Source organism: Impatiens glandulifera, chromosome 3 (assembly GCF_907164915.1).
Source record: "Impatiens glandulifera chromosome 3, dImpGla2.1, whole genome shotgun sequence".
In the NCBI taxonomy this organism is placed as follows: domain Eukaryota; kingdom Viridiplantae; phylum Streptophyta; class Magnoliopsida; order Ericales; family Balsaminaceae; genus Impatiens; species Impatiens glandulifera.
In genome coordinates, this window is record NC_061864.1 from 43,773,655 (window position 1) to 43,787,950 (window position 14,296).

Here is a 14,296-nt window from a genome sequence, read left to right on the forward strand (position 1 = left end):
CTTGAACCCGGTGTTCCCGTCGGACCGTCCAACACCATCACCATATCCATGCTAAACAGATGGATTTCGAGGATTGAGGAACGGACACCTGACAACACCGTGGACAAGTGGTACGAAAGAATGGTGGAAGGGGATTGGTTCAAAGAAAACTAAGTTATTTGTCTTTCCTTCCGGTTTTTTTGGTCATTTTGTTGTACGACCAAATCCGCTTGATGTTAACCTTCTATCACTTATAAAATTTCTAATTTTAAAGACTCCGGTTTTCTGTTCATATCTTTCTTTCCGGTCTTTAAAAGTTCAAATAGACATAAGACTTAATGTTAAACGAAACTTCCGGTTAACAATGCTTCAAGTAAAACCAGAATCTCAAGCAAAACGAAAAGTTTGAAAATTTTACCGCACACGGTTTTACCTCCCAAAATTTACCGCCCATTGGTTTTCCGTATTTACCGCCGAAAGTTACTGCAGTAACTTTTGGAGGGAAAATTGGCGCCCAAAACATTATCAAGTGACGGTTCGTCTTCCAACCGTTCGTAATCGTCGTCTATATAAGTTCAAATCAGCCCATTCGACACATACGCTTTCTCTCTCTAAAATTTTCCAGATCTTCAAGGGCATTCCAAACTCCGATCATCATCATTCTTCATCTTCTCTTCTTAAAATCTACCATGGCTCTAGGCAAAGCACCCTTCCAATGGATGTTACAGGTCGATTTCGCAGATATTGATGAACATGCTGGAGACAAAAACAAAGTTGTTCTTCAATCTCTAAGAGATTCAGGGTTGGAGGAGTTCTTATCTGGTCCATTCATTGTATATCCGACGGCGGTAATGGAGTTTCTGGCGACGGCGACGCTAACAAAAAGGAAGGTATCCGCCACCGTTAACGGCAAGGAAATTCTGATCACCGAGGAGCTATTTTCTGAAGTCCTCGGTTTGCCCAACACCGGTTTGGATCTCAAAACTGACTTAACCGATGCAGAGTCTAATGTTGTCCGGTTGGTGATATCCGCTAAAGATCAGGATCTGGTGATTCACTCAAGCCGGAAGAACAAGCTGAAACCGGAGTTCAGGTGGCTGCTGAACATCATCGCTCGTTCAATGTAGGGAAGAGGAGGTAACTTCGATAACCTGACGAAATTTAAACTCAAAATGATGATGGTCATTGTCCGCGGTGACAAGGTGGATTGGGGAGCTGTCATTTTCGAAGAATTCTGTGAGATGGTGATTCAGAAGGATGGCCGGGTTCAGGCCTTCGCAATGCAGATTGTCAAGATTCTCAAGTTTCTTAAGTTAGATCTTGGTGAAGGTGAACCGCTTCCACCCAACAATATTCTCAACTCCGAGTCGATGATTGAGAAGCCCGATAAAGCGGTTAAACCGAAGTCCTCCAGAACAAAGTCTTCCAAGGGGACCAGTTCTTCTGCTCCGGCTGAAGAATGTTCAAAACAAAAGAAACCAAAGAGAAAGGCGGTTGGAACCGAAGCCGCACAAGAAACGAAGGGGAGGAAGAAGTCCTCTGCAAAGAAGAGCTCCAACAAACCGGTGGACTCCGAGAAAACCCTTTCCTCGGATAATCCACCAAAGAGAACCGGAGACATTTTCCAACCCATTCTCATCAATACCGTTCGCCCTATTCCTGTTCACTCTAAGTCACCAAGGCAAACCGAACCCTCGGGGAATCACAAAACCGAGTCAGCGTCAAAAGGGGAAGCAGAGGTTAGTATCAACTCTGAAAACTCCAAGTCCCCAAGCAAAAGGATCGAAGAGGTAATAGCCGACGTAGGCTTAAACTCCTCTGAAATTATTGTGGACGTAGTCCAAAATATTGCAAGGGAAACCGAAGACGATGTGTCGAGTCGTCGTAAATCAGTTGATCAGGTTGTGATACCCGATCAAAATGAAGTTCAATCGGTCGAAGAAACGGCCAAAACCGCAAGCATTACTCCTCCGGCTCAGGAGGGCAACACTGAAGAACAGGAACCATCCGGTTCCGCAGGGAACAAGTCAGTTCCAGATGTTTCATCAATCCAATCGGCTCAAGATGGGGCAACCGACTCAGCTTTAATACCTGAAGGGTCAGTTCAGGTTAACAAAGGAAAAGAGGTCCTTGTTGAAGATTCAGCAGTGATGGGAAAAGGTACTCTACAAACCGGCCCCCAACCAGAAATCTTAACCGGGGACACGGCCACTCTTTCAGTAGAACAAGAGGAAGAATTGTTCGAGGGGCTCATCAGGGATATGAACAAAAGTGCAAGTGATGCGATAGCACCATACCTCCTATGGGTACAGCTTCGTTGTGAGACAAAGCTGTCGGATATGGTTCCAGAGATGAGCGGCAACAAACATTGGGATAAACTCATAAAATTAGAAGGAAGGGGCCTTAAGCTGGCACACACCAATCTTATTCAACCTGCCTTCAGCAAAACCGCGGTGATTCGTGAATTCGCTCGGTTACAAGAAGTTGAAGATGCATTAAAGGAAGTGGAAGGAGCAACGCTAACTCCGATTGAAATGAAAATGTCTGAACGGTTTCTTCCGGTGCGGGAAAAGCTTCTGCAAAGCCTTGACCATCTCGATGCACAATGGAGAAACGGCTGCCGACACCAACTTAGCAATGCCGATATATATAAAAGTAAGCCCCTCTTTGTTGCCGGGGAGACATCTAGAACAGAGGAAAACCGGGAACGAGATCCTCCTCAAAATGATAAGGCTCCTGAACTGGATCAGATAAAATAGGCGGTGATTGATACCATTGAGTCATGTCTTGGAAATTACAAAACTTCAACCGATGAGAGGATTGCAACAGCTGAAGCGAATTTGTCAAACACTATACGGGGATCTGTTCAAACCGAAATAGCGAACACCGTTCAAACATCTATCAAATCCATGATAGATGAGGCGGTGCAAACCTCTGTCACATCCTTGATTGCAGAATCCATCCAAACCGCAACCGCTCCTCTGGTAGATATGCTGCAGACAATGGCTATTCAAATTGGGGAGTTATCTAAACTCCAAGTAAACAAAACTCAAGAGCAAATCGAGTCTGATGCCGAAACCGCTAAGAGGCTACAAGACGAAGAACGGGAAAGGGAACGGTTGCAGAAAGAAATTGAGGAGAAAGATCATGAGCTTGCCCAGAAATGCAACGAGGAAGAACAGGCAGCTATCCAGGAACCCACACCGGCTCAACCGTCTCATGCTATGAAAACACAAAACAAGAAGAAAAGGAAGGCGGTTACAGAGGTAATAAAGCGGGCAGAACAAAACAGACAAAGAGTAATTGTACCAGTCGGGCTGAACGTGCAACCTGTTGATGAAGAAGAAGAAGATGAAGAAGAGGAGGATATCGAAGAACTTAATCAGTGCAAGAAGAGGACAATTGAAAGGTCAACCGCAACTCCACGCTCCAGACCAATTGTTTCTCAACCGCCTCATCAACCAAAACCAGTCTGTACCGGTTTTGGATTCGGCAAAAAGACTCCCGGCATCTCAAGTGTGTGGGCCGGATTTCAGATTGACGCTAAAAGACGCGACAGGGAGTGGAAGGCAAGGGAAGAGGAAGAAAGAAGGCGGCTTGAAAAAGAACTGGAGAAAGAACTCTAAAAGGGGGGACCATCCAAGCCTTAGTCTCCTTTTCTTTCCTTAAGAACAACTTATGTTTAACTTTGTTTCAGAACTCAGTCATTTTATCATACTTTTGAATTCATTAGTCTCTAAATATCTTTTTAAAAAAAAAATTAAAAAAAAATTAAAACACATGTTTTTGACAATTTTTCAAAATAATCAAAAAGGGAGAAATCGCTAAACAAGTTTTTCAAACCGGCCACACATTACAAGTTTTGAATATTTATTCTAAATAATCAAAAAGGGAGAAATTGATAAGAAAAATTAAGTAAGTTAATTTTCAAACCGGCCACCCATTACAAGTTTTGAATATTTATTCTAAATAATCAAAAAGGGAGAAATTGATAAGAAAAAATAAGTAAAATTAATTTTTGGAACCGGCTAGAAAAACTAAACAGTTGTTAACTTTCATGTGCAGGTGGAGGCCAAATCGTATGAACCAGCTGGAGCCTCATAAACCGGTTGCTGAAATACTTCAAAGAAACCAGTTCCAAGTGATCAAGTCAAAGATCAGAGGAACCGGTTTTCACTTTCTCAAGTGACCGGCCAGCAAAGACAAAAGTTCACATACCAGCCGGATCATATTGCACAAGAGATAAAACCGGAAACATCAAACTACAAGAGTGACGTAACATGACGAAATAGACGTGTCTCGAAGGAATAAAAGAAGATCAGATCCGATCGGAAGCATGCGAGGGAAGCAATGATGCTTTATTGACCCGAAGTTGACAACCTGAAGTGCATGCCCGACAAGTGTTCAAATCTGAAAAACCGATTACGTCATCCTACACTCAGAGTTGTCTGCATGATTGCCAAGTGTTGAGGAAGATGAAACGTGCAAGTAACCTCTCTACACCGGCGTGATAATGATCAACCAATCCAAAGGAGAGAGAAGAAAATGACTGTTGGATCTCAAGGCTATAAAAGGAAGATGAAACGTCCTCATTTAATGCGAATCATCAAGCGAAAAATACGAATCATAATCTTTCTAAGAAAAGCGATAAGTTAGAGAGATAAACTCTTACGATCCAAAACCGGTCTATCATAAACCGGAAGCTTTCTGTGTTCTGGTGTGTTGAGTTATTGTATTATATCAAAGAGTGAGTTGGTGTAACCGGCGAGTAGCGAGTTGGGCTCGACCGGCAGTGTTGTTGTAACTATAAAAGTTAGTGGAGATCCTTCTCATAATCTGAGAAGAAGGGGTGACGTAGGAGGGTTTGCTTTGAACATCCATAAAAAATCATTGTCTTGTGTTCTTTCTTTCGTTTCATTACTTACTCACTTAACCTAACCTCAAACCAAATTAATCACACTTCGTAAACCGGTTCACTCACATCTCTAAAACCGACTCCTTCTAAAACATCATCTAAGTCGCATACGTTGCTTCAAACTGAAACAGACATTTCCACCCTTGAACCCGGTTCAAGAGTCTGTGACAGTTTGTGTAGTGCTGAGAACGGTTATAGTCTCTAACCGGACTATCACCAAAGTGTGTTGTGTGTTGTAAGAGGCCACCCTTCCCGAAACCGGAAACACCCCGGTCCTCCAAGGGCGTCCCCGATCCTAACAGCTTGATAAAATCATTACTCTTTAACTATTTTAAATAATAAAGTCTTTTAAAAATAAGAGAATAATGTTAATAAACGAAATCAAATTAATTAACTAAACAAGATGAAGAGTACAAATATGTTTTTTTCGAGGAATAATTGTGGCCATCAGATGTTAATTCTAGGAATGAAAAAATTATTCCATTAACATGATTAACATTCTGAAAGAAGACCATTTAGAGAAATTAATATACAATATTTCTCATTTTATGTAGTAAATATAATAAAATTAAAAGCATAAAAATAGTGATTGAAAAAATTAAAAATTCATAATGAAAGATTGATGAAGGAGTTAGAGAAGATGAGAGTACGAGGAAGAAAGTTATAACAACTTCTATATTTATATAATTCTATAGATAATTTCAAACACTTGAATTTATATTAAAATAATAAAATAAAAATTGTATAAATCCTTTTGTAATCCTACATAGATTTTTGAAATACCTTTCATGTATAATATAAAATATGATTTAATTAATTAATAAAAAATACGTGTAATCCTACCTAGATTCATGAAATACCTTTTATGTATAATATAAAATATTATTTAATTAATTAATTAATAAAAAATACTTTTTATTTAGATAGAGACATATTTAATATTTTTAATTTATTTCCCTGAATATCTCCTAAAAGTTATTTAATTCAGTAAACATAAATTTTAAAATATCATTTTACTACCTAGAATAACATATTTAGTACTATTAAACATAATGAATTAATATAAAGAAGAGATGACTTATTTATTTATTTTTAAAATGAAATATTATTAATATTTAATTATATATATTAATATTTGGTAAAAGTTAAAATTATATTAAACTTGTTATAATCATCTTAGATTCTAGAAATAAATTTTATTTGTTTAATATAAATTAGATGTAGCTGATTTATTAAATTGCATATTTTTTTTAGATAGATATATATTGAATACTATTGATTAATTTCCATATATAGTTCTTAAACTAAACTAAATTTTTATATAGTAACCATCCATTTTAAAATATCAATATGCTATATAAAAAATAAAATATTTAGTACTATTAAACACCCTAAATTAACTTAAAGAAAAAGTGACTTATATTTTTATTTTGGAATTGAAATATTATTAATATTTGATTACATATTAATATTATATATATATATATATATATGTGTTTGTAAATAGTGAATGTAAATTTTTTTAAGTATACTCTAATATAACCATAATTTATTGGAAAAAATTGAAATTGAGATTTAAAAATTTAAAAATTAAGTGTTTCTTTTTTAGAATTATTTTATAATGTAAAAGTTTATTTAATGTAATAGCAATATTATATGTCAAACCTGAATAATATAAGCACTTTATAATACAAATATTTATATTATATATTATATTTAATTGAAGAATTTTTAAAATTATTAGTAGAAATTAACTTAGGTGTACTTATTGGTTATCATTATAAATCATTCAAAAAAATATTTAATGTAAATTAATAAACTAATAAATTAAAAAAAAAACTAATAATATAGAATCATCTTTGTCTTGAAGTCTAAATTTATTTTAAATTGTTAACAAAAATGAATAGAATAATCTCCCACTTGAATCACCATAAAATATAATTATAAAATCTAATTAATTGAAATTTTAAGATATATGTCTATAATAAGTTATACAAAATAATTTTTAAGGTAGTTAGAATTAGGTATATTTGGGTTAATATTAAAGCTTGTTAAAATAGAGAAAATGTGATTAAAACGTTAAAATCACAAACATAGTAAAATCTAATAAATACAATATCGATATTAGACTATATAAATCATGAAGTTTACTATTATACTACAAAAATATCCCAAACCTTGAAATACTTTAATTTCTTTGCCGTATTATGCAAAAATGTGAAATTCTTGAATGTATTTGTCGTATTCTGTATAAGTGTGAAACTCTTCAATTTCTTTGTCGTATTCGGTATATTTGTGAAAATCATTAATTTTTTTATTTCTTAATTTGTATAAGTGTGAAATTAATATATTTCATTTAAATTAGTAATAGATCCGTATACTTATTGAGTGAATGTAAGGGTAAGTTTGAGACTTTATTATTATTTAAAAAATAATTAATTTAATTTTCATATGTAATGATTAGTTTTGATAGTATATATTTTGTAAGAGTAAGTAAATGGAGGTGGTTTGTTAATAGATGATCCTCTTTTAAAACTTGAAATGGTTAATTATAAAATTATAAGATTATAAATGGTAATATTGATATTAAACTTACAAATAACCAGATATTATATCTAAACTATTTACAAAAATAAACAAATTTGAAAGTGAGGCTATCTAACCAACTTAGAATATATTTATAAAATTAATTTATTTGTTTATATACTTTAATATTTAAATAATAAATCAATGTTTTATTCTTGTATAGTAATATAAGAAATTACTTAGGTTAGGTTGGTAACTACTTTGACATATTTATTAAAGATGCTTATAAATTTTAGATAGAATTTTATTTATTTCAGGAATATCTCTTATTGATGGAGAAATATTTGTTATAATTTTAATTCAAATGGTGAATTTAAAAATATTTATTACTAAAAAAAAGTAGATTATATTAAATAAGTCAAAATATTAAAATAATAGAATAACATTATTTTTTGATTATTGCAAAGAGAGAAATACACAAACTCATTACAAATATTATGAGAACAAATTTAGGTATAAATAATATAATATGATATTCTAATACACAAGAAATCAATGATTTTTGGGATTTTATAAATGGGTAAAAGTTTAATTCAAAAACATGTTTCTATATCTTGTATTATGGACTTTTATTTATTACCTCAAACAATTGAGACCACCTTAATTTTTCATATGTTTAATTTGATATAATTGTTTTTAGGAATTATAATATACAAATTGTCTTTGAGATATTACACTATTTTTAATCATTTTTTAATTCTTTTCCTTATTTTTAGTTTGAAATAAAAAACTATTAATTAATATTTTATAAAATCTAATTTAAACTAACATTTAAAAAGAGTTAAAAATTTATTTTAAATTCAAATTAAATATTATAAAATTAATATTCTTGTATTGTAATATTTTTACCACTTTATACACATAATCATTTATTTTTTAACAATCATATATTAAAATTTAATTATTTAATTAAATCACATATTTGTTAAAAGTAATTTTTTTTAATTTCAAATTCTATGTAATGGAAGAATGGTTATTCTCTTCTTGATTTGTTTTCAAATTTTTGATTAAAAAAAACATTATTCCATATTTATAATTCAAGTTTCAAATTAATATGTGCACAAAGTTTAAAATTTATTTTATCTTAATTTATAATAATAATTGTTTAACATTAATATAATATTATTTAGAGAGAACTACTATTAATCTAGATTGGACAACAATAACCCATATTTGTAAAGTTGATATAGATGATCAATAAAAAAAAATAATAGTAAATGAAACATTTTACTTCTAAATTACTCAGAGTATTTTAAACGATATATCAAAGAAAAATTATTAAACAAAATTAATATAAATACAAATAGCTCCACGTTTTACAACATAATATTAATAATGGTCATGTCCCGCATCATTAAGATTTTTAAAGTCCTCATTCTCAATAATTTTTGTTTATATCAAATTCTAATTAATTCGTAAAACCATTTCATAAGGCTCCACTCCATCCCTCCAAGCAAATCATGATGCTCTTCAATCAATGAACCAATCACTCATATTTAAGAATTTTATTAGATTTAGAGTACTAAGTTAATAAAGAGAACACAAATTCAGACAATAATGTTATTATTAAGAAATAAAAAGGTACACATGAAATACAATAAAAAAAAATACATTTTGTTGAAATTTATAAAACGATATGTATTAATATTAAGTTATATATCTATGATGGTTTATATAGAGATATCACAAATTAGTTTGATTAAGATATAAATGAATTGGATGTTTACAAACATCAAACACAAGTATATGAAAATCTTACTAACTTATAATAAGTCTATATAAGCCATCATAAATCTGTACCTTATTATTGATACTTCCTATCTATCAGAAATCTCGAAACAAATATTTATTTTTTGAAAAAATCGTCTAAAATACAAAATTCTTTCCTAGTAATGCTTGATAAAATCATTACTTTTTTAACTGTTTTAAATAATAAAGTCTTTTAAAAATAAGAGAATAATGTTAATAAAAGAAATCAAATTAATTGACTAAACAAGATAAAGAGTACAAATATGTTTTTTTCGAGGAATAATTGTGTCCATCAGATGTTAATTCTAGGAATGAAAAAATTATTCCATTAACATTATTAACATTCTGAAAGAAGACCATTTAGAGAAATTAATATACAATATTTCTCATTTTATGTAGTAAATATAATAAAATTAAAAGCATAAAAATAGTGATTGAAAAAAATTAAAAATTCATAATGAAAGATTGATGAAGGAGTTAGAGAAGATGTGAGTACGAGGAAGAAAGTTATAACAACTTCTATATTTATATAGTTCTATAGATAATTTCAAACACTTGAATTTATATTAAAATAATATAATAAATAAAAATAAAATTGTATAAATCCTTTTCTAATCCTACATAGATTTTTGAAATACCTTTCATGTATAATATAAAATATGATTTAATTAATTAATAAAAATTACTTGTAATCCTACCTAGATTCATGAAATACCTTTTATGTATAATATAAAATATTATTTAATTAATTAATTAATAAAAAAATACTTTTTATTTAGATAGAAACATATTTAATATTTTTAATTTATTTCCCTGAATATCTCCTAAAAGTTATTTAATTCAGTAAACATAAATTTTAAAATATTATTTTACTACGTAGAATAACATATTTAGTACTATTAAACCTAATAAATTAATATAAAGAAGAGATGACTTATTTATTTATTTTTAAAATGAAATATTATTAATATTTAATTATATATATTAATATTTGGTAAAAGTTAAAATTATATTAAACCTGTTATAATCATCTTAGATTCTAGAAATAAATTTTATTTTTTTAATACAAATTAGATGTAGGTAATTTATTAAATTGCATATTTGTTTTAGATAGATATATATTTAATACTATTGATTAATTTCCATATATAGTTCCTAAATTAAACTAAATTTTTGATATAGTAACCATCCATTTTAAAATATCAATATGCTATATAAAAAATAAAATATTTAGTACTATTAAACACCCTAAATTAACTTAAAGAAAAAGTGACTTATATTTTTATTTTGGAATTGAAATATTATTAATATTTGATTACATATTAATATTATATATATATATATATGTTTGTAAATAGTGAATGTAAATTTTTTTAAGTATACTCTAATATAACCATAATTTATCGGAAAAAATTGAAATTGAGATTTAAAGAATTTTAAAATTAAGTGTTTCTTTTTTAGAATTATTTTATAATGTAAAAGTTTATTTAATGTAATATCAATATTATATGTTATATTTAATTAAAGATTTTTTAAAATTATTATATATTTATATAATATATTATATTTAATTGAAGATTTTTTAAAATTATTAGTAGAAATTAACTTAGGTGTGTACTTATTGGTTATCATTATAAATCATTCAAAAAAATATTTAACTTAAATTAATAAACTAATAAATTAAAAAAATTAATAATATAGAATCATCTTTGTCTTGAAGTCTAAATTTATTTTAAATTGTTAACAAAAATGAATAGAATAATCTCCCACTTGAATCACCATAAAATATAATTATAAAATCTAATTAATTGAAATTTTAAGATATATCTATAATAAGTTATACAAAATAATTTTAAGGTAGTTAGAATTAGGTATATTTGGGTTAATATTAAAGCTTATTAAAATAGAGAAAATGTGATTAAAACGTTAAAATCACAAACATAGTAAAATCTAATAAACACAATATCGATATTAGACTATATAAATCATGAAGTTTACTATTATACTACAAAATATCTCAAACCTTGAAATACTTTAATTTCTTTGTCGTATTATGCAAAAATGTGAAATTCTTGAATGTATTTGTCGTATTCTGTATAAGTGTGAAACTCTTCAATTTCTTTGTCGTATTCGGTATATTTATGAAAATCATTAATTTTTTTATTTCTCAATTTGTATAAGTGTGAAATTAATATATTTTATTTAAATTAGTAATAGATCTGTATACTTATTGCGTGAATGTAAGGGTAAGTTTGAGACTTTATTATTATTTAAAAAATAATTAATTTAATTTTCATTTGTAATGATTAGTTTTTATAGTATATATTTTGTAAGAGTAAGTAAATGGAGGTGGTTTGTTAATAGGTGATCCTTTTTTAAAACTTGAAATGGTTAATTATAAAATTATAAGATTATAAATGGTAATATTGGTGTTAAACTTACATTAAACCAAATATTATATCTAAACTATTTACAAAAATAAACAAATTTGTAAGTGAGGCTATCTTACCAACTTAGAATATATTTTTCAAAATAATTTATTTGTTTATACACTTTTGTTAGATAAATTTGACCGGTCAATAAGAACTTAACAAAACAAACTTATTGGGCAGGAACGGTCAAGAACTCTAACCGGTCAAGAAATCAAGCCGACTAGAAGAAGCAAATGACATATCTAAAACATGAAGCTATCTGGTTGAACTAAACAACCGGTAAACATAATCAGTTGAAGTGAAGCATACAATCCAAATCCAACGAGAAGACTATTTAGAGAAAGAAGTCAAGGATATCAAATTGAGAACAGTTTACAAATTGGTGCAAACAAATACTTTGAGTATATACATAAGATTACATCAAAGGATCAGACTGTGACATTGCCATATTCATACAAGTCTGATGATACGCTACAGGCTGCAGAAGATTGCCTAAAGAAAAGTTACCATTTTGGTATAAGTCATAGGAGCAACTTCCCAGGTGCAGGCAACTGTCCAACCGACAATTGCTATAATCAAGTAAAGACAAATGAAGTCGGTCTGATTCATGTCTTGGAAACCAAAACCGCATTTAATGCTATGTTGATCCTCTGCTCAACCAATCAAATTCAAGAATTGCCCTGAAGGTATCCGTTGAAGAAATGTGATCATTGACACATTTCACCTATAAAAGGAGAAGCTGAAGAAGCAGAGTTGTGAGCGAACAAGTTACGAAGTTACAAAGTGATCAAAAGCTCTTATCTCTCTAAAAGATTCAAAGCTTAAGTGTGCATTTGTGAAGTGTATTACAATTCCTCTGAGAGTTGTAAGAGTAATTATCGAGCAGTAAATAAGACTCGATCGTGTATTATGTGTGAGTATTCCTTAGTGAATATCCTTCTCGTTGTTTGAGAAGAAGGGGTGACGTAGGAGTTTTATCTCCGAACATCCATAAAAACTTGTGTCTTGTGCTCTATTTCCTATAGGCTCCATATTTGAACCGACTCATATCATCCTAACCGCCTCACTAATCTTCAAACTGATATTCTCCAAATCTCATCTCTATCCATCCTTTGTGTGTGTTGCTTCAATCTGAAACAAACTACTTCCGCACTTGAACTCGGTTCAAGGGTTTGTGACAGCTTGTGTAGTATTGAAACCGATGTTAATTTTTAACCGGATTAGCGCCAACCGTTGAGTGTTATTAGAGATTATCCTTTAGCCGGACCCCGGTCCACTATCGTCGATCTAGATCCTAACAATTGGTATCAGAGCGGTCAGTTTCAAAACTCAAGCAACACGGAGCAAGCAAGCATGTCTTTCAGCGAAAAGCCTCCAATGCTAGAAGGAGACGATTTCGCTAACTGGAAAATATGCATGCATCTGCACTAGTTACTATGGATGATGAGATGACATTCATTCTGTCTGATAAACCGATAAAGATTGAGAAAGACATAAAGGAATGGACAACTGATGATAAAAGGAGAAACAATCTGGATAATCACTGCAGAAGCCACATCTTCAAGTCTCTGGATAGAAACACTTTCAGTATGGTCAGAGAATGCAAAACTGCAAAGGAGGCATGTGAAATGGTGATTCAACTCCATGAGGGAAATAAAAGAACCAAGGAAAACAAGATAATGGTAGCTACCCAGAATTTTGAAAACATCAAAATGAAGCCAGGTGAAACCATGAAGGAGTTTAGTGATCGATTCACAAATGTGGTAAATGAATTGTCGGTTCTCGGAAATAAATATGATAACAAGGAAATAATCATCAAAGCTTTGAGATCTCTCCCTAGTACATGGGATATAAAGACGATGGTGATGAGAGAATCAAACTGCCTAGACAAGATGAAGCTACACGATGTATTTTAGGATCTGAAGGCATATGAGTTTGAAATGAGATCCAGGATCGAAAATGAAGTATCAACGTCAACCGCTATTAAGGCACTAGTCACATCCATAGAACCAGCAACTACTGTACCAATCAAATCCGCAAAACAATTCTCTGAGGATGCAATGACAATGCTTGCAAAGAAGTTTGGCAGATTCATGAAGAAAAGCCAACCGACAAAAACTACAACTATAACTACGGTGATAAATCTAATATTAGGTGTTATAACTGTGATGGTTTGGGACATTACAGGTGGGAATGCAGAAAGCCAAGATGGGATGACTGGAAACCGGATGATCAGAACCAAAGAAACAACTACCCACAAACCGGTAAAGGAAAGGAAATTCAGAAAGCAATAATAGCCGATGATGGAGAAAGTCCATGGGCTCATAGTGACAGCGATGATGAAATCTCTTGCGTCATGGCAAATGAAGAACAGGTATTTGATTTTTCTTGTGAAGAATTTACTAGAGATGACTTAGTTACTTCACTAAATGCCATGGTAGTAGAGTATAAACATCTATCAACTATAGTACCAACCCGGCTTAACTTTGGAACCGACCCTATAGCACCAGCCCGACCCAACCTTGAAACTGATAGTGCTCAACCCGATGAGATCATAGAAATTGAGGCAACACCTGAACTATCCTCTGAGAATGAACAACTCAAGGAGTCAGTTCAAGAGTTGACCGAAGAAGAA

The 14,296-nt window shown here is 30.9% G+C and overlaps 1 protein-coding gene across 1 annotated transcript; it reads left to right on the top strand.

Moving 5' to 3' along the window:
• The first annotated feature begins 13,097 nt into the window (after positions 1-13,097).
• On the top strand, positions 13,098-13,878 carry LOC124930253. Its single transcript, XM_047470608.1, has 2 exons — positions 13,098-13,523; positions 13,849-13,878. The coding sequence occupies exons 1-2, from the start codon at positions 13,098-13,100 to the stop codon at positions 13,876-13,878; spliced, it is 456 nt and encodes a 151-aa protein (XP_047326564.1).
• Positions 13,879-14,296: the final 418 nt, after the last annotated feature.

What these genes read in the sequence shown, in the direction of transcription:
- LOC124930253 (XM_047470608.1), top strand. Translation starts at nt 13,098, where the DNA reads ATGGATGATGAGATGACATTCATTCTGTCTGATAAACCGATAAAGATT. An exon ending in CATGGGATATAAAGACGATG is followed by an intron (nt 13,524 to 13,848) that starts GTGATGAGAGAA and finishes GGGACATTACAG; the next exon opens with GTGGGAATGCAGAAAGCCAA.